At 32.3% G+C, this 22,810-nt stretch overlaps 2 protein-coding genes across 2 annotated transcripts; both read left to right on the top strand.

The window, feature by feature from the left end:
* Window positions 1–582: 582 nt before the first annotated feature.
* On the top strand, window positions 583–10,366 carry LOC113396890 (odorant receptor coreceptor). The gene is made up of 11 exons (XM_026634972.2): window positions 583–697; window positions 783–882; window positions 1,117–1,327; window positions 3,554–3,690; window positions 4,033–4,193; window positions 4,615–4,801; window positions 5,021–5,237; window positions 5,588–5,687; window positions 6,692–6,796; window positions 7,095–7,250; window positions 10,307–10,366. Exons 2-11 carry the CDS (start codon window positions 783–785, stop codon window positions 10,355–10,357), a joined length of 1,425 nt encoding a protein of 474 aa, XP_026490757.1. The 5' UTR covers window positions 583–697; the 3' UTR covers window positions 10,358–10,366.
* Window positions 10,367–19,162: 8,796 nt separating this feature from the next.
* LOC113396888 (aquaporin-like) lies at window positions 19,163–20,116 on the top strand. Its single transcript, XM_026634969.2, has one exon. The coding sequence runs from the start codon at window positions 19,281–19,283 to the stop codon at window positions 20,097–20,099; it is 819 nt and encodes a 272-aa protein (XP_026490754.2). The 5' UTR covers window positions 19,163–19,280; the 3' UTR covers window positions 20,100–20,116.
* The last annotated feature ends 2,694 nt before the right edge of the window (window positions 20,117–22,810 follow it).

Here is a 22,810-nt window from a genome sequence, read left to right as displayed (position 1 = left end):
ATATGGTTATTATCTTTATATTTGTACGAGACAAAGGGATATGACACATGATTCAATTCTCCATATCTGTCGTAGTGAAACATTTCAGGAAATTGCTTTCGGACATTGATGTGCCCAACTTATTAATTCAGTGTGAATTGTGACAATATTCGCCTTAACATTCGTTTGTTTTTCCTAGTGCCCAGTAAATTCGTTCGAAGTATATGAAAATTTGTGTGATTTTCAAATTGTAAGTCAAAGTAACCAACTAGAACAAATAAAAATAACATTATTACCAAATACAAACAACAAAGTAAACATTAAAAGCTAACGTTGACCCGCGCTGTGAACACAATCGATCGTGTAATGAATTTATATTGGAGATACTAATTATAAATAAATGCAGGTGTTCTAACATGGCCGTGGAATCATTCATATTTAAGGAGAAGCTAAAGCTGGCTGGTCGCACGGTAAGCCACATGTTAGCTCTCATGAAACATAAACTCCCATTGGTCCACATGACTTTGAAATTTATACGACAGTATAAATCGATCACTTCACCAATCGGTGGTGATCATAACACACGTTTTCAATAAATAATATTATATAACAATAAATTTAAACACAATTTTACTGAAGCCAATTTTGCTTAAGAAATAGCACTCGGCGTGTTATTAAAAATAGTTTATTAGATATTGCAGCAATAACATCTGCCAAGGTTAGAAATGTCTGAATTACAAAATCAAATAATAAATATTAAAATGAAATGATAGTTATTATTAAGGATGTTAATACATTTGTAGATGATGACAAAAATTAAAACGCAGGGCCTTGTGTCCGATTTGATGCCGAATATTAAATTGATGCAGCTGGCTGGACACTTTCTGTTCAATTATCATTCAGGTAAGGAAAAAATTGTGACTGAGAAATTAAGAATAATGTAAATGGTACCTGTACAGTTATTAAAATTGATTTAAGTTGTGTACATTTAAAGCTATTTATTTGTTAAGTAACTACCGAGTGTCTTGCCGTTTCATCTCAAGTTTGTTAGTTGTTGAATTTGTTACGTAATTTTTTTTATTAAATAAAAAGAATTATTGCTTTGCTTTGCATCATTATAATACTAAGATTTTACAGATAACTCTGGCATGTCAAGTCTTCTTCGTAAGATCTACTCCAGCGTCCATGCTATTTTTATCGTCGTCCACTACGTCTGCATGGCTGTTAACATGGCTAAGTATTCTGATGAAGTGAACGAGCTCACTGCTAACACGATTACCGTTCTCTTCTTCGCCCATTCCATCATCAAGCTAGCTTTCTTTGCCATCACGTCTAAGAACTTTTATAGGTATTTATATATTTAAACATTTTATTTTCGTTTTTGATTACAGACAGTATATAAGCTGCATAGCTTTGTGTGTTTTGATATGAAAATAAATTGAATGAATATTTCATTTATCACTAACTAATATTAAATATTTAGCATACTGCTAATATATTATTACTAACTATGTTCAGATTGAAATTGACTAACTAAATTCATTATAAGATTCGAATTTCATAATATTTATATTAGAGTTTTAGTAACATTGTGAAGTGATCAAAATTATTGTCCGTACATGTTGGAGATTAATTGTAAATTTGATTATATTGTTTATTATATGGAATTAACAAGATTTATTGATAACGATAAATACAAATCTAGTTTTGGTTTTGAATTTTTTAACACTACAAACTTTTTTATTTGAATACCAAATATAAACATTGGACACCTTTATTTGACTGTAAAGTTATCAAATGATAATAATTTACAATGTATATACTTTTACAGAATTGTAATTAAAAGTAAGTATTTTCAAATCTGTTTATACGTGGACGTGACGTAATTACGTAACTTTTTTTTGAAATTCTAAAATCTATACTAATATGATAAATGTGAAAGTAACTTTGTATGTTACTCTTTCATTGTCAAAACAATGAACCAAATTTGGCATGAAACAACATTTAACCCCAAGGAAGGACATATGCTACTTACTTATGCCTATAACGAACGACCGATCCCTCCTTCCTTACAGTCAGATGTAGTCGCAGGCAAAACTCATAAAGCATACTTCAGATAGCAATAATTATTGTTGCTATATAGGTACTTTTTTTTTTTATGTTATATGTATATAAAATCTTACTTTCCAAGATTAGTGCCGCATTGACGATGTAAGGAATTCTTTATACTTATTTCAGTGCCATTGTCAATAAGCAGGCACTTACCTGTCTAGCGACTTTAAATTGAAAAAAAAAAACACTACATATTTAACAAACCAATTCCAATTTAATTGTGAAATGAAACGATACTAAAATTTCGTGAAATGCTCAACGTCATCTAAGTAACTGAGTTCAGAGAAGTTCATTTACACCCAATTTTCGTTTTCCGACGAACGTAAAGCGTTGTAAATGGAAAATAATTTTCCTCGGGAACGTTTTTAATTTTCTTTTATCTTAGCACTCGGGTATCGGCTGTGATACTGATATGCGCTTAATTAAAATCCTCTTTGTTATATATCCACAACTTGATAAACGTTAAAAGATGATATTTAAATTTGGAATTCGAAATTCGAATCTAAACACAAATAATGGTGACATAAATTGTACTTCGCTAAAAGAATTAAGATACTTGATTATTAAGTAAATATTAGTACTTTATACATCAAGTTCATTCAAATTTTAAAAGAAGCTGTTATGACTACTATAAATAAAAAAAATGACAAATGCAATATAAATACAACTTCAATAGGATTTTTATTAAAATGTCTACGCTGTCTGAAGATGGAACTAATAATTACAATTCAGTTTCTACCAAATCGTTAATTACGGTTTAGAGAATTAGCAGTCTACAACATACATACCAATGTACTTTTGGATGGTTAGAAAAGTTGTAATAATAGCCCAATTGGGTTAGACGTCAAAAGGCCTCCACTTTACATTAATTACCATCCCGACAATAATTGTATCAGTCTTTAGGGGTCACTGGGAGTCTAAATTGAAAATGGAGACCAACCTCGACCCCGACATTAGCCGCCATTTTGGTTTTTAGAGAGTAAATATAATTTTTCGTTAATAACTTGGTCATTTCATAATAATTAAAGTTGATAATTATTCGATTATCGACATTTAGTTTCTTGCTTTTTTTTAGTTCGACCGTTATTTTTCGCATTAAAGGAAAGAGGGGGAATGTAATTATTGAAAAAAAAACATTTTCTATTGATTTTCGAACGTTTTGATCGCTATGTTTTTTTTTATAGAACTAATATTTAAAGTCCTCAACTCATGGTAAAGACAGAGCCAGATGCGCTGCTGTTTCGCCTACTTGCTTACGCTAGCTTGGCGACTATAAAGTTTCTCAAACGTTATACCAAATTTTGAAAGAATTAAACTACTAGGAACTAAAGTAAATTCTGTCTATATACAAATTAATGTAGTATTAAATTTCAAAGTCTACTTATAATATCAACGATCTAACAAAAACTAGCTTGATTTTCGTTTCTCATTTGACTTAATATGTTTTACGTAATTCGTCCAGAACCTTGGCGGTGTGGAATCAATCAAACAGTCATCCGCTTTTCATCGAATCCGATGCTAGATACCACCAACTGGCTCTCACAAAGATGAGGAGACTTTTGTACTTTATTTGCGGCATGACAATATTTTCAGTGATTTGTGAGTATTATTAAATATCTAAGATTTTAGAAAACTAAATTTATCAAAGTATGTTCTACACGTTGCGAGATGACTGCGGTTCTCCTCATGTGCCGGCGGTAGGATGAGTCATTGTTACGTGTAAGTTACTGTCGAGCATTTATCGATAAGTTATACGATTGAATCCGATACTTATAATAATGTTATTAGGATTATAACCAGAACTTACTTTTGGTTTGGCAGTGCCTTTTGTAGCTTGTCCACGTCGTCTCGTAATGTTATGCTTTTAATAAAGATATAAGTGGGTTTTAGATCATTCAGTATGTATGTATTAGATGAAATATATTTAGGTCGATTTTTCAGGCTGGGTCACCATAACGTTCTTCGGAGATTCAGTTCGTTTGTTAATGGACAAAGAGACAAATGAAACTCTTACAGAACCAGTCCCCAGGTTACCTCTAAAGGCTTGGTATCCATTTGACGCAATGAGTGGTACCATGTATGTCGTCGCGTTTGTTTTTCAAGTAAGAATAAAATATATTCATAATTTGATTTTATTTAAATCCTAATTAACTGCCAGTACTGTTTGCGGTACGTAGTAATAAATATAATATATAGATACTTTTTTTTTTGTTAAAATTAGAACTTCGTATAAAATATTCCATATGTTGAAAAGGTTTACTTTATGGTATCCGAAGAAAAAAAAATTGGGATAAAATAAATATGATATCACCATTTACTTAAACTTTAGTATTATTTACATATCATCTGCACTTTGGGCTACCCGCACGGTGGCGGGTAAACCACCACGACAGCATTCCCAAGGAGGGTTGGTGTCAGGCAGGCGGCCGACTGTAAAATTTAAGCCAAAACCTTTAGCAGCATTGATGATTTTTTATTTATTATATTAGTTTAACTTTAGCTACAAAGTTAATACATTTTTAGATTTACTGGCTTCTTTTCTCAATGGCGATTGCAAATCTAATGGATGTAATGTTCTGTTCGTGGTTGATCTTCGCATGTGAACAACTGCAACACCTCAAAGCTATTATGAAACCTTTGATGGAACTTAGTGCTTCATTAGACACTTACAGGCCAAATACAGCTGATCTCTTTAAAGTATCTTCTTCAGGTAAATATACTAATGTTGAATGAAAATAAGTTTAATGTTACATACGTTTATTTAGAGTAAATTTATATTGACATAAGAATTATTAACGTCATGACCTTAATTATATACAGATAAAAATTAAAAATAGTTACTATATAAATCATAAGCGCGTGGAATGGTGGCAAGAATGCTAGTAGCTTTCCCCTTTTTATAATAAGTATAATTTTTTTGCTTTACCAGAAAAGTCTGAAAAGATCCCAGACCCTATTGATATGGATATTCGAGGAATTTACTCGACCCAACAAGATTTCGGTATGACGCTACGCGGCGCTGGAGGAAGGCTTCAGACTTTTGGACAGCAGAATCTTAATAATCCAAACGGTTTGTCTCAGAAACAGGAGATGTTAGCGCGTTCAGCGATTAAATATTGGGTCGAAAGACACAAACATATCGTAAGGTTGGTAGAATTTTTGTACAAATACTTCCATAACTAATTTTTTAATCCCTAAAATGTCTAAATAGGTTACATAAATATTGCATTTTTTTTAATATCTCTCGTCATTTTACTTAAGATATCTTGAAGGAAGTTGTATCTTTGATCGAATATCGTACCATATCTCCCGAGATTATATCAGTTACAAATGACAGTTCACAATCTCGCGGGATAGATTATAATCTAACGGTATTTACAATTTAAGATGACACATGTCATGTTTATGTAAATACCTGATTAAATTATTTGTAATGTTTATATATTTACGGTTATTTTTATCACTACCTACTTGCAGCAAATTATCTAACTTTCAGATTAGTATCTTCAATTGGAGACACGTACGGTACCGCACTTCTTTTCCATATGTTGGTATCGACTATTACTTTAACTTTACTGGCTTATCAAGCTACTAAGGTAATTAGTTATAATATTTTATATATTTTATTGTCTTATATATTAATAGCGCGAACCGATTTTTGCTCCAGTGATGCCCATAAAAAACGGTTATGGCCTAATTTTGAAGAGCTTCAGCCGTAGATGTGCAGAATATAATAGTTAAGATAATACAGATAATTAATTTTAGAGTGCGAAAAAAAAGTTACTGGCCACGTAGAGAGCGGCGCTATAGCTGTATCAAAAAAAAAAAAAAACAAATGTAAATCGTGTTATATTGCGAACAGACGTCGTCGATTTACAATGAAATTAATTAAAAAAAAAATTGTCATTGATTTCAAAATTTGTCAAAATCTGTCGAAAAAACTAGAAGTTTCGCGTGCGACCCACTAGTTCAAGATGAAGATACGATATTTATTATACGTTATATCACTATTTATGACATCCAACCAGACACACCAGAAGTAGGTTATTATATGTAAATATGTTTTGTCTTGCCTTGCTTCCCGGCTAATAAAGTTAGGGGCGTCAAATGGGATGTTAATTCTGAGGAAGGCATTATTAATAGGCTATTGTCATGAGACTTAATTTAACACGTCTATAGGGCCTTTTAATCTTCTAACGTTAGAAACTCTCGTTTGTTGCATAATGACTCATTATATTGCTTTCCGCTTCATAATGTAACTAATTATACCGTAATGTATAACGAATTCTTATTTTATTACATTTTTACATTACATTACATTAACAGCCTGTAAATTTCCCACTGGTGGGCTAAGGCCTCCCTTTGAGGACCACGCTGCTCCAATGCGGGTTGGTGGAATACACATGTGGCAGAATTTCGTTGAAATAAGACACATGCAGGTTTCCTCACGATGTTTTCCTTCATCGTCGAGCACGAGATGAATTATAAACACAAATTAAGCACATGAAAATTCAGTGGTGCGTTCTAAACACTGGGCCATCTCGGCTCTTGTTACATCTTAATATATTTGTGTTTGATTAAATGTTATACCATTTTCAAGGTCGACGGTTTGAATGTATATGCCTTCAGTACTGTTGGTTATTTGAGTTACACTCTCGGGCAAGTCTTTCATTTCTGCATCTTCGGCAACAGACTCATTGAAGAGGTATCAATTATAATTTACTAAGACCAATATCGTAACATTTATCATTTAGAACCCAGGCTGCTGGCCGAATACCATGCTTTGGAGAACGCCTCACCGATGATGGTTAAGACTTGGAACATAGGCTAGGCACCCTAAAAGGTCTCTAAAAATATTCTTTGGGGGAGGGAAGATCGACAGATGAAAACTTCTACTCGGCCGCTTGTAATATTTAAGATTGATGAATATTAAATTTTAAGAATTGTTTTATCATTAATCAAAGACTGTAGTCACACTTTATTAATGAATCTTACGTCTGTAGAGTTCATCTGTGATGGAAGCAGCTTACTCGTGTCAGTGGTACGATGGCTCGGAGGAGGCTAAGACATTCGTGCAGATAGTCTGCCAACAGTGTCAGAAGGCCATGAGCATCTCGGGCGCCAAGTTCTTTACGGTTTCTCTGGATCTGTTTGCTTCTGTAAGTAATTGAACTTCGTATAAAATTTGAAATAATTTATTCAATTTAATTTAAGATTCCATTTGATTACATGTTAATTTATTGTCCAAATGAATATTCAAATGGTTTACTTATCTTAATTGAAACAAATTATTTAATGGCGTCTGTGTTATGCTAACGTTTCTAAAGTAATTTATTCCTTCAAATTATGCTATCACTAAAGATTCTAAGCTGCAATGGGGCCCTCAGATTAATGGTTAGCCAGTGAACTGAGTCTGCATTCGAGTTTAGAAAAATTAGGGGTTTGACTGATATGTCTCGCTTTGTTTATGACTTGGGCCCCAAAATTTCTTTAAGAAACAAGTTTAAAGCAATTGATTTTCGCTTCTCAATAATATGCTTGGTAATGTGATGTATGTTCGTAAAAATATATAAAGATTTTTTATAAATTAAATTAATAATAGGTTCAAATTTAAGCTAGTTACGAATGTTCACCGATTATAAAAGGTGAAAAATTCTACAAATGGATCTTCAAAAACGTTCATAAGTTTATAATGGAAAAAGTAAAAAAAAATGTTAAGTGTTTTTTTAACGAAATAATATAATAAAGATTGTTCGAAAACCGATAAGTAAGTGATGCTTTTGACATTGACTTTCGACCTGTACTCTTACCAGACAAAAAGCCTGGCAATAAAAACACATTCTAATACGTAAAATGAAATACATCAAATGCACGTACAATATCTGGAGACGATAACATGATAAATTAAAAAAAAAACATTTTTTGTCTTTTTTAAACAATGCGTTGTTCCACGAGAGCCGCTCTAGAGGATGTTTCTTGACTGACCGACTGACTGACTGACTTGATCCGTTTCTGATTGTTGATTGGGCTTGACTGATTGCTTGTTTGCTTTTTGAATACTTGAGTAATAGTCTGTTTTTATTTTATTTATTTATAAAAGCACTTCGTATCCGCACCGATTATTCCGTTTTAAATTATTTTAAAGTCTCCTTTTTATTCAAATTAAAAAGTATCGTAATTTATTATATAAATACCTGAACCTACGGTGTTACACACGCGAAATTTTTAAAAAACTTTACCTACAGCACACAAATAGTCCATTTGTCCATTTTCCATTTACCCCCACGAGGGGTTAATTAAAACAAGTAGCCCGTGTCCTTGCCCAGGACTCAAACTTCACACCCAATTTCATCTAAATCAATCCAGAGTTTAAACGAGAAGACAGACAGGTAACACAGTTACTTTCGCATTTATTATATTAGATAAAGATAGATTAAGATAAATTAAGTACTCTTTTAATTTTAATTCTTTTATTAAAATCCGTAGAGTTTCAGAGTAATTTAATTATAAATTAATGAAAAATAAACAGCTATTTAGCTTTTTGGCTAAGAACCTATAATTCAAGATTCCACAAACTTTACAAAGTTCGCTCATTTTGAATATAAAGCCTATCGTAGGCAACGAGAGAAAGCGAGTATATTATTTTTATTTAAATAATAGCGTTTTCTAATGTTATTATTCTATTTTATAGTTTAACGGGCGGTATTGGGTCCTTTTTTTTGGAATAAAAAGTACCCTGTCAGTGTATTTGTGCCAAGTTTCATTCAGTTTCGTTCAACCGTTCTGCTGTGGTTGAATAACAAACATCCTTCCATTTTTGCATTTATAATATTAGTAAGTAACTTTGTGTTAACCGACGATTAAATAGTTAATGATGTGTTTTTGATACGATCATGATAATGGGAATTCGGGAATATACATTAATAATAACAAAGGAGGGGTGGTATCAAGACAGGCTTGCACAAAGCTCTCACCGAATAAACTGGAATGATTAAACATCGTCAGATAACCTGCAAGAGTCTTCGAGATTCTAAACTATGATTGATGAATAATTTTTATGGATTAAAATATAATCTCTTAATTCCATGCCCTTAAATAAATTTATAAACAAGGCAATAAAATTAAATATTTACCCCTCTTTCGCTCCCTCGGATGTGAACAGCCCTTTATATTGTGGTTAGGGAAAACATCAAGATTTATTGTTTTAAGTACTCTGTTAAGAAATAAGAACGTTGTTTTTCGCCTCGTTCGAAACGAAATTCTCTTGATTGATTGTATCGAAGCGACAAAAATAATTGGATTCTTTATTTTTTTTATTTTTGTTCGACGTTTTTATATAGAAATATTTCTGTTATAGCGCTTGGTTTTTGATTAAATGAGATGAGTTCAAAGGTCATTATATAGGTTATAAAAATAAAAATATTTTTCCCCGTGGCATCTATCACTTGTTATGTCAGGTAGGGTATATGTATAAAAGTTGACTAAGGCTTGCTTCATCAAATTCGGTGTAATGGTTTAGCTGTACAAGCGTAGCAGGCAGACAGATAAACAGATAGAGTTACTTTAGATAAACACGTTACAGTGAATACGAAGATATAAATAACTATAGATTTAAATCTATATTTATTGCACTTCAAAAAAAAATTAAGTCGTGACATATATTTTTCAATAAAGCATAATTTTGAACTTAAAAAAAATTAAGTAAAACTGGAAATGTCCAACTTAGTTAAACCTCATCGAAAATAAGTTTTGACTTTCGACCGCTGCTCTGTGAACAGACACATGAAAGTTTCCTTACGATTATAGACAAAAGAAAACCTGTGTTTGAGCCCACATTCGTCGGTAACCGCTTTATACGATTGACGACCTCCGTGGTCGAGTAATGTGTACACCGATTTTCATGGGTACACTACTCTGAGGTCCCGGGTTCGATGTAGAAAAAGTTCATTCATTTTCTATGTTGTCTCGGGTCTGGGTGTTTGTGGTACCGTCGTTACTTCTGATTTTCCATAACACTAGTGCTTTTGCTACTTACATTGGGATAAGATTTTTGAATTTATATTTTTTGTTTTAACCTGTAACTCGACGAGTACTTAATTTACTCGAATTGTGTTTTTGTTGTAAGAAAACTCTGTCATAATATTAATCGTCGGTCTTTAACAAGATTAGCTATGTATAATATGATTGACGTTTAATTTTGTTCATACATTTTCAGGTACTAGGTGCAGTAGTGACATACTTCATGGTTTTAGTGCAACTAAAATAAATATAAAAATCACGAGAGATGTCTTGGGATATCCTGTTGGAACGAAGTTACTTCCGCTGTATATTAGTTATTAAATAACCGGAAATATAAATTTACCACATTAACAGCCTCCCTTTGAGGAGAAGGTTTGGAACATATTCCACCACGCTGCTCCAATGCGGGTTGGTGGAATAAACATGTGGCAGAGTTTCATTGAAATTAGACACATGCAGGTTTCCTCACGATGTTTTCCTTCACCGCCGAGCACGAGATGAATTATAAACATAAATTAAGCACATTAAAATTCAGTGGTGACTGCCTGGGTTTGAACCCGAAATCATCGGTTAAGATGCACGCGCTCTAACCACCGGGTCATCTCGGCTCTCCATAATCTCCAAATTAACCACGTTTGAGGTTAATTAAAAGACAATGACAAGATTGTTATTAAAAATCTTGTGTGAATTAACATAAAGACAAAATATAATTCTCAATAATAATCATCATTAGATAGTATAAAACAAAGTCGCTTATTATAGCGGTTTGTATTGTCTAATGACTGAAAAACCGTGAATGCTGTAAGACATACTGTAGTATATTTAGTATCAGCATTGCATCCGTGCGAAGTCGGGGTAGGTCACTAGTATTGTATAAAACACTACACTAGAAAGAGACAGAGAGATAGGGAGATATCGCCTGGAGGTAAGTAACGTGATGATTTCTGATAGTTCACTTTACTATATGCCGCGTAAAAGAACCTCGTTCCAATTTAAATTGCAAGCTATTATATTTAACATAGTAAATATATTAATTCAAACGTATTTAAATTATATAATAAATGTTATCTATAAAATTAATGCGTTTTATTTCATATAAAACCTTATTTTTAAAACAATAAACCGTGACTTGATATAAATATTTTCTTTAATAAAATATAAATTTAAATCTTATTTGAAAAATAATAATGCTTAAAAATTATTTACAGTATTGCCTTAATACATGATAAATAATAGAAAGATATTGTTGTTTCCTCGGGATGTTTTCCTTCACTGCCGAGCACGAGATGAGTTATAAATAAAAGTTAAGTTAAGCGCATGGAAATTCAACGCTGCTTGCCTGTGTTTGAAACCGCATCCATCGGTTAAGACGCCCGCGTTATAACCAATGGAACAAGTGAACTAACATTAGTAATTTTTAATTTATATGAACAGCATCGTACTATTTATAATATTTCTTTTCAATCAGACTTTTTGGATAATATCCAGTATTTTCATAGTTTCACTGCATCTTGAACTGTCATCTTCTGAGACACTGCTGTGACCTCGTTTAAGTTTTTCGACCTCGTTTTCGAGTGTCACATACGATTGAGCTCTCTCTTTTAAAATGTTTTTCAAATCATAAAAGAATCTATTTCTTTCATTTCTTTCAAATTGAAATATTACACTTTTATCTGTTATCAAATTACTGTATAGATTATAACATATATTCTAACTTGAACAGAATGTCTACGTCATCGTGAGATAAATTTGGATTGAAATAAAAAAAACAAAACAATTCATTTTAAACGTCACCCTATAAGATATTAATACGTTAATAGATTGAACTGTGTATAGCATCATAAAAATATATCCTCATTTAAAAAGTGCTGTGCCTGGGAAGTCGTTTATCCTACACTTTCCGAGGTGACAGATTGTCTTTTCAAATGTCAGCCAGACTGCTGTCTCACTGGAAATGAACCTGTCATCGACATCTTTTTAATATCATTTCAAAATAATTTATCTATCCATAGACAAACAAAGATATTGCTATGTATGTACAAGGTAAAATATATTCGTTTTTCTTTTTAAATGAAATACGTTTATAATTTTACGATTAAATGAATGTTTACATAATCGATTGCGATATTTAATGCGTGTCATTGTTGTCATTTATGCAAAGACAGGTTGACATTGACATATTACCGAAACTATTCGTTATTTATAGACATTTCATTAGCAATTTCAGTATTATTCAAGATAAGTGAGCGTATATGTAATGTTCTCATGTAAAGTCGATCTACCAATTAAATAAAATAAATATTATATTTAAATATCAGCGCGCTGTGCACACAAACCGTCTTCACCGCGCGCCCATTTTTATATATCCTCTTTTCCCGCGCTTTTGCGATGTCTGTCACTCGAGATGACAGATGCGTAAATACACAGATAATATATATTTATATAAAATATAAATCTAATGCTAATGAATATGTTTCTATAGATCTGTGTACACTACAGTATATTTAAACGATTTTATATAAGTATGAACGATCCAAATATTCGGTAAGTTTTTAATTAAACAAAATCAATTACACATATATTCACAATTGTCATCAATATCGATTCGTTAATAAATCATATAAACAAACACACATAAATCACTGAATCTATTACAAAAGAATAAAGATGATGTTGGAAATTAGCGATCCGACGCACACGTGGTGCGCGGGAAATCTTAAACGTAACTGTCATTTTGCTCGAAATGTAAATAATGACAGGACTATTTTTATATATTTACTAGCTACCGGGCTGCGCTATGGTCGATTACAAGAATATAATCTCAGAAAACAAATATAAAAGTATTTTTTACTAGCCCACTACGACGAAACTAGAAGGAGTGTATTATACACCGTCAGCAGGGGTATGTCTATCATAAATTTATAAACGAGGCAGCGTTTTGACCATTTTTTGGTGCTTATAATAATATACTATCTGATGATTACAATAAATTAAATATGGCGACCGCTGGAGGACATAGACATTTATAAAATTCCGTCTTAGATGTTCTTTCAGGCTATAAACATGAAAGATAGTCTGTTTCTTTATATATTCAATGTAAAAAAAAAAAATCTCCTAAAAATCTGCATGAAAATAAACAAATACAGTCTCCACCTAGTTAATAGCTTTTTAATTTTTTTTTCTATTTAGCATCTTAACACCAGTAATTTTTAATGTGCAATACGAAACTGTTGAGGCTATAATATATGAAATCGATTTTATATGTAGTAATAATACTAATTCGTTCGTATAAAAATAACTGTATCATATTATTAATATAAACGTAATTGTGTTTTTAAATTGAAATAACCAAAGGAGTAAATTTACAAGCGGTTTCGTGAGCGTTCTCTATAATATTGGAGCAGACTTCGGACAGGCGTCGGTTGGAAAACAATCCGTCGCGGTTTTCATTTAATAATAATTCTACGTAAAAACGATAATGCTATTAATTGGATTTTTATTTGTTTTGTATGTAGATTTAATCGCCTGGTATTTTTTATTATTGTCAAGTGGAATAGTAGAATGGCGTCGTTACTTGATGCATCCCAGACCTGAACCTTGAACCTGAACCTTCCTTACACGTAAGCTTGCTACTAACTGATTAATAAATATGCCGTATTGGGTATAAATATATATATATATATGTCATACTTGCTGGTTGTTTCGTTTGCATTATTTGATAAATACATAAAATCTCATTTGAGATGTCCTTTTAGGCTATAAAATTGTATTGTATAGTCTGTTTCTTTATATATACTGTGGTAACTAATTACATGTTAAGTAACCATAATGGCTTCCTAATTTCTCGTTCCTTATGGGAATTGTCAACGCTTCTATATTGAACAAATTCATTTACGTTTGAGTTCCATCAAATTAAAACACTGAAAAGTACTGTACTGATTTATAATGTTTTGCTGAGGGGGACATTAGTTGAACAATTCTGTCTTCCCCTTTTGAAAGCGAAATCAATGATGATAGAAAGAAATAAAGCGATACGTTCCCAATTCTACATCTATATCGTTGTTGTGATATAGATTATATATATATTTATATATATTTTGAAATCTCGTCAAAATTACAAATATCACCCGCACCACCTAGATGTCCGAAAATCCACAACAGCGCGATTTTTAAGACATTTTCTGCCTCGCACAACCACTCTGTGGAACCAGCTTTCGCCGACGGTTTTTCCGAACCGATACGACTTGGGAACCTTCAAGAAAAGAGCGTACTCTTTCCTGAAAGGCCGGCAACGCACCTGCAAGCCCGCCGGTGTTGCAGATGTCCATGGGCGGTGGTAGTCACTTTCCATCAGGTGAGCCACCTGCTCGTTTGCCACCTATGACATAAAAAAAAAAATACAATAACAAACGACTAAATGGCATTGGGAAGTGTCAAGTTGTTAGTAGAATTTACCCGCAGTCTTTAACTAAACATCCGCAACAACTTTTGTTTATAAGACCGTATGTATTTGAATCAATAGTGGCTTAAGGGATTTTCGGGAAATATTAATCCGTAAGGGACCCACAATTTAGCGATTCACTGAACAGAGAAATGGACTGATGAGATCGAAGATTTAAATCTACCTAAATCTAAGCGATTGTAACATATATTTGCAGCTATCCCAATTCGTAGAAACATATTCCTTTGCGCTTAATAAGATATGAATAAGAAAATTAGTAATTCTTAGTAGTTCAATTTAATTATCGTTTACAATAATAATAATATAATACCTGAGAAAATAAGGTTTTTATATGCCATAGACGGATGGTCAAATGGTCACCACCGCTAATAAAAATAAGCCCCAATAATTTATATCGCTAATGCGCCACTGTCACTGTGTCTATAATGGCAGAAATTAGTCCAGCACATTCAGCTTTCCATCCTGATGATAAAACATCCGTGCCAATTTCATCCAATGTTATTTAACTAAATGTTTATTAAAACCGATGTAGCCCGTATTAAATCGAAATCAAATATCACCAAAGTATTCTTTATTCAAATAGACTCATTCTTATACCGAGAAGTTTAAAAACTCAGTAGTAAATTTATTAAACATTTTAATTACAGCATTTATGTTCATAAAGTACAATTCCACAATTGGAATTACAAGTACAATATTTATTTATATTCTGCCTGACCAAGTTAAAAATGACTGTGGACGTTGGATGTATTGACTTTGAGTCGGAAACAGCTACCATCTGTTTCCGACTTACTTTACTTTTTACCCTTGTTGTATACAATGATTGTTCCTATTTTTTTTTTTTCAAAAATATCTATATTATTTTGAACATATATTGTCTAACCAACTGTTCTCGCGACTTCGTGCTCGATTGAACTTAACCAAAAAACATTGTTCAGTTCGCAGATTTTACTATAGCCAATTAATTCTGTATTAGGCAGCTATTGCGATATTAAGTCGTTGTTTTATGGATTTTGGTATAGTGGTACAAGTTTATAAGCCTGCTGGAACGTAAGTACCACCGTCGATAGATATAAGCAGTACTGAACAGCTTAAAGGTGCTTTAACGATCATTTAAAAATGTGTAGGCTCTTTTATTGAAGGTTCCCAAGACATATCGAATAGGGTTCAGGCGTAGAACCAACAGCTTTACGTACTTTTCGAGGTTCGGAAGTACCACAATTCCCACTTCCATAACGGGCAGTTACTGAGAATTTTACGACAGAAAAACCCATAACCTTGTATCGGACCGACCTGGTGCTTGAACCGAGAACAACGGGCTTTATAAATAGCCACTAGATCAACGTTTTGGGACACAATAATATATTAGAATAAACAGAAGCGAAACAATATTGTTCAAAAGTGTGGATAGATCATTTTAATTTACACCGAAGCTACGTATTATATAAACGTAATCATTATTTATGGCTGCTAATTAGAACCCGTCTCGTTAAAGCAAGATTAATCTTTCGAGGATATCTTTTAGAAATTATCTGCTAGAAATTCAGTCGATTAATATTTCCAATATTGATAAATATTTAAGAATATGTGATTATTTGGTGTCATAGATTCTTGTATTTATCGTCGTTCATTTAATTTATCTTACTTTAGATTCAGTGCACAGTGATAACTGTATGAAAAATAAATTTGGCAGATTTTAACGGTCGGCCGGATCTGCTTTCCTTGTGTTCCTACTATTGACGGTGTCCTGCTATTGTTTTCGTCGAGCTGTGGAGACAAATACATTCACAATTGATGATGTAAATAAAATGAGACGGTTCTTTTTACTATTAAACACGACATATATGCCTTTTAAAATACGATAATCCTCAGATCCGTGTCAAGGACGGCCATTGGAGAGATACTAGTGAGTAAATATCACACATAACGCGCTTCTCGCCCAGGCACCCGGTATTTTATGAAGATTGCCTCCGCGTAAAATAAGGGTGGCGTAAAAAACTTATAAGTACCTTTGTATAGAGTATAAAGTATGAATGTTTGAAAGATTAAATTCATATCAAAGCAAAAGTAGTTTGGAATGTAGATTCAAAAAAATAATAATAACATTTCAATATTTGTATATTTTTATCGGGTTGAGTGAAATTTTAAACAGTTTATACCAACTAACATTTAAGTCACTTTGTCGAATACAAACTGAATAGATTAAGCTGAATTTTAGCAAACATTTGGTGCTGGTGACAATATTGTCTATATAATAAATTATACAATTTATTATAAAATTTTGTCGTTGTAGTAGATGGATTAAATAAAACCTTATTGAAGTGAAAATTTCTTTAGCCGCGTTGGGCATTTTTGGTAGGGGTAAATCATATGGATTCGCCTCACCGACATGCTCATGACTGGCGCGTGCGTAACGGCCGTGTGTTGTGCGCTTTAGGTGCTTCTTGGACATCCTTTATAGCAGTATATCTGTAGCTATAAATCTGATGTATTGTGCAAGACCAGTGCTGTGTACATCTTGTGTATTATTATTTGAATTCTTTATTTAAATATTATGAAATTTCAAATTTTGGTACTAAAAGTTCTGTTTTCCCTTCTATCGACAGTCCCTATAACTGTCAAAATTATTTTATTAGATTTCACAGCACCGTTACCGATAATTACGTTAAAATTAAAAATAAATGTAATTTAATTTTAAATGTAATTAATTTGCCATAATGAAAAAACTAAACAACGTATAGGCGTTTAAATATTTAAATTAAATCAACAGTATAGCGTTTCGACGCAATCAATTTATCTCATTCGCCGAGTCTTGAGCCAGTCTTTCGTTTAAATTAAACCGAGCATATCTACGTTGAAATTAATTTATTTCCCGTAACAAAGAGATAGGTTAATGATCGTTTAATTTTGATACGCGGTTGTTAATTAATATACGTTTATTGAATTTTAGTACAAGTAAATGTAAAACTGCTTTTACAAGACTCGTTTGCATATCACTGTGCTCCGTTTTCAAAGTAGTATGACTTGTACGAGGCCTTGTCACCAGTAAATATATCTTGAGAGTTTCTATTAATAAATTAGTCGAATGAAAATCTGAAGCATATGTGTAATCTCGCATTGGAGCAGTGTGGTGGAATTCGTTCTAAACATTCTCCTCAAAAAGAGGAGAAGTCTTAGCCCAGTAGTGGGGTATTTACTTGCGGGGGGTAGAGCTTTGTGCAAGCTCATTCGAATAGGTAAACTCATCACATATTCTTCTTCTGCACTGAACTTCTGACTCTTCTTATTCTTTGAAATCTCATATGCTCTAAGAATACTTCAAATAAACTCAGCTAATACAACATTTATGGTATACATTACATATTTTTATTCAGTTTTTAATATAGTTTATTATTTTAGGTAAGCACAATAAACAACACAAGGAGTTTTTATTGCCCAATAAAACTTGTATGTCTTGTATGTCTTTGTATAAAAATTTCGCTGTTTTTACTAAATATAAAATAGAGTATTAATGGAACTCACACTGAACTGTCGTTTTAGTTATGGCGTTGATCTTTGCCCTGTTATTCGGCCATTTTCTTACCTGGTAGACCAACAGGTTCATAATTTGGATCGGAGAGATCAGGGTCTAATGTTAGACCCAGAGAAGGTTCTTTCATGATAGTAATGAAATAACATTGTGGTAGTCACTTCCCAAAACGTTGTTTAAAGCCTCGCTAAAGTGTTTTGGGAATAAAACATCTGTTTTTCTCAACCCTCACCGGAGTTGGAGTTTGTTTGTATTTCAGTCCTGGATTTCGTTGGTCATTGTAGCATTATATTATAGCATTATACATTGATGTTAGCATATCAGTATTTTTTTTTTCAGTGTGCAGACATAATTATCTGCAGTGTGTCGAGCATTGTCATTATTTCCAGAGTCAAAAACTTAGTCCAAATTGAAGAAAATCAAATACTATTGTCTAAAATATAATAAAAGAGAATAAGATAGACCAGTGGTTAGATCGCGTGCATCTTAATCGATGATTTTGGGTTCAAGCCCAGGCAAGCACCACTGAATTTTCATGTGCTTAATTTGTGTTTATAATTCATCTCGTGCTTGGCGGTGAAGGAAAACATCGTGAGGAAACCTGCATGTGTCTAATTTCAACGAAATTCTGCCACATGTGTGTTCCACTAACCCGCATTGGAGCAGCGTGGTTGAATATGCTCCATACCTTCTCCTCAAAGGGAGAGGAGGCCTTATCCCAGCAGTGGGGAATTTACAGGCTGTTAAAGTAAAAAAAAATGTAATTGTCTAAAATATATTTGTAAAAAATAAATAAAGCCGTACATCACATAATTATAACGTCATATTTTTATATAAGAGTTTTCTCGAAGTGACTCCAAATTTTGTAGCAAATTGTTATAAAAACTTCAACTTATGTAATTTTAACAAATAAAATATATGTGTAATTTGATTTAAACCTAATAAAATTGTATAAATAAAGTATTTGATTTCGATTAATCAAATTTGTTTGATTTACAAGCGCTTTGATAACGATAACTTAACGTTTTGATTGTAATTAATGATAAATTATGATACTAGAGTAGAGTGAGGAGAGTTTGTGTTTGCACGTTTACTTGAAATGCTAAGAATTTACAACTAAAGTGGATATAATGTCCACTTAGAATTGCACCAACAATTAGAACTAACCTATTCACCAAGATGGACGTGGACTCTCATCTCGTAAACGTCACAGAAAATATAATCGTGGAAGAAATCAAGAAAAATCGAAAGAATAAGGGTAATTCGTGGTTCTCGGAAAATTGGAGAGCGATTTTTTCTGAACTGATGTCCACTTTTTCGCTGCTATTTTTCGGCTGCATGACCTGTATACCTATCGATGGTGTACCAATCAACCCACCACTTTATGGCACGATCGGCTTCGGTTTGATTGTTCTTATGAACATTCAGACATTTGGACATATATCTGGAGCTCACATGAATCCAACGGTGACCTTAGCTGCTATTATTTGGGGTAATATGTCAATTGCTCTTGGAATAGCGTATTTCGTCGCTCAATGCGCTGGTGCAGTTATGGGGTATGGTATTTTAATGATATTATCACCAATAGATATGTCATCTGGTATTTGTACCACCCAACCCCACGTGAAACATACAGTGTATCAAGCTTTGGGCATTGAAATACTTTTGACTGTGGCATTAGTGCTCATTAATTGTTCTGTGTGGGATCCTGTCAATAAAGATAAAGGTGAATCTCTATCTATTAAGTTCGGTTTGACAATTGCAGCTCTGTCGATAGCAGGCGGTCCTATGACCGGGGCTAGCATGAATCCAGTACGATCTTTCGCTCCGGCTATTTGGACGAACACTTGGAATTCCCATTGGGTCTACTGGGCAGGACCTTTTCTTGGAGGAACATTGGCTGTAATATTTTATAAATTCGTCTGGTTACGAACTGAAAGAGTTATAGAACCAGAATTCTCCTGGACCGGCAGTCGAAATTGTCATGAACTAGTCTAGTCCACTATCGAATAGCGTTGTCTTTATATAATATATAGTCATTATATTAATAAATAGTCATAATTAATTAACAATAAATTATTTAATAGAAGTATTTCATTTTATTTAAATTATTATTTTTAAATCGTGTTGTCATTTAAGAATAGAAAACTTTTTGATAATTATAAATAATATATTTAACATTTGTTAATAATTAAAAAGTCAAGAGCTAATAAACAGCAACAGATATAAACGCTACTGATTAATTACCTACTTAAATAATCTACATTGATATGAATTATTGATAATAATAATTATTTCCACATTTGTAAATATTTTTCTTTTTATCAATAATGTATTGTATTGTATGTACGTGTGATAGAAGCTACACATAATTATCTAATAATTTTAACTTCTGATGTAAATTAACGCTTGTAAACTAATTAATAGACGTATGTAGATACTAATTACGAACAACTATAATTAAACAATTGGTGTCATTCAAATACAATTTTTACGATCTATTTTTATACAGTCGACCCAAACTAAGAAAGTATGCTCTTATTGTATATTCCTAGTAATGTTATCGGAACTTTGGATGTAAAATTAAAATGGATATAAGTATTTAAATCGAATAGTGTGGTATTATAAACAATTATATATTAGTTAAGAACTCTTAGAAGTGCACAATATAGTTGAGCCATTAGAAAATCCCGTGGCACACGTATATATAAGGTTTGTTTATCTTTATTTATTCTTCGATTCGAAAAGAATCAATGTATGTACAACAAAATATATGAAATTCATACAGGTCACACTAATGATTACAAAGGGGAATACCCATGAAAGTAAAGACCCTCGTCCGGGGTGGTGTCAAATCCAAAACTGTTTTAGACGTTTATAATATAACCGACAAAATGTCTCCAATAATTGTGTTTGAAATGTAAACATGGGTTATGTTACGCAGCAAACGCAAGATATTATCAAAGTTTAATTTGAAATATTATCAATATTTTTTTTATCGCTGATGAAATTCCTAAAAAGTCATATTATCTGATAGCCAAGCCTGACGAAAGATGGAGAACGTAATTAGCGTTTACTAAAAATCAGTACCAAAAACGTATATTTAAAACCGTCGAAATAAAAATGACTTATCGAAAACTCCTGTATTTAGTCTCTTAAGACGTTTTAAGGCGTATTTAATCGTTGTTTAATATTTGCCACTATATTGCATAAAATTTCATACTATTTCTTTACAATGTTAACGGGCTATTGTTTTCGAAATAAGTTTTTAATTGGATACATTTAAGTTTTTTGAAATTATGTGATTGGTCAAAAAAAAATGTTTTAAAAATATATTGTTCGGAAAATTATTGAAAACGAAAACCTTTGGTGAGTTTTCAAGTAAATTTTGCTATCGTATTGTACGAAATATGTCACTTTATATATAATATGTTTGATTCATAACTTCGAGTATAAGCCTTTATTAATATATTTAATCACTAGAAAAAGTAAGAGTTGAAGATTGAATTGAATGGAAAGTAAAAAACCATTCGTTCATAGTCAGGACTGGTAACTAACATAAATAAAGCTCCAGGTACCTTCATGTTTTAGACGGTTATGGATTTATAGCAATTTTCCTTAATCGTAATGAAGACTGTTCTCAATCGAATGAATTTCTTTTTCGCTGAATTGTTCTGAGGCCACGCCCATTATACCGTGATCTGGCCCCTTTTACAACTGACTTTATTAACGCTGTGGAGTTGTTAGCACTTCTTACATTATTTGGAATTTGGTAGTCTACGATTGATAAAAGTACACTTGGGGGTAGGGCTAAGTTCAAGCCCGTCTGGGTAAGTACCAACTATTCATATATTTTACCGCCGACGTAGATTGAGTGATCCAGTGTAACGAGCACAAGGGACATAACAGCTCATTTCTCACCTATAAATACAATGATGACCACTTACCATAAGGTACTTGCCCATCGGCCTGATACCGTAAAATTAAATTAATGAAATACTATTAATTATTAAATAATAAACAAATTCGAACTCCTCATTTCTTATCATATATATTTATAGTCTTATCGAATAATAAGGCCTATTTATCAATATTATCTTTGACATAAGATTTAAATTTATTGATAGGCAAAGTTAAAATAGTTTGCGCAATCTTAATACAGGAACGAATGACATGCAATCATTTATTATGCGGAGTCTGAAAATTGGTGTTAAAATATGTAGTTGTTCCTTAATCATTATAACCTCAATCCGACTTGAGTATTTTTTATTTCTCTTACACGTTCCAAGTCCTGTCTGCAAAACCATTTCGAATTATGCCTTTGGACACGTAGTGCAAAAACCTTTCAATATCAAAATATACTTTATTTAAGTAGACTTTTACAAGCACTTTTGAATTATTTGAGTCATTTTACAAACTTTATTAAGTGAAGCTACCACCGGTTTGGAATGTAGATTCTACCGAGAAGAACTATCAAGAAACTCAATAGTTACTCTTTTTCGACATTTAAAATACAAAGTTACTTTAGTTAAATATAATTATATATGCATATAACATATCCTCCACGCTCGACGTTTTTTATCATCTGTATAATCTTGTATTGAATAATATGCCTTTTTTATTAATGTATTTTTTACAAATAGTATGAATTTATGAATCTTTATTAAAATTATAACACCACGCCTTATTGCCTCCACTAGTGGCACGAG

The sequence above is a fragment of the Vanessa tameamea genome, chromosome 21 (assembly GCF_037043105.1).
Source record: "Vanessa tameamea isolate UH-Manoa-2023 chromosome 21, ilVanTame1 primary haplotype, whole genome shotgun sequence".
NCBI lineage: Eukaryota > Metazoa > Arthropoda > Insecta > Lepidoptera > Nymphalidae > Vanessa > Vanessa tameamea.
The sequence above is the reverse complement of the archived record's forward strand: the minus strand, read 5'-3'. Positions and strand labels throughout refer to the sequence as shown.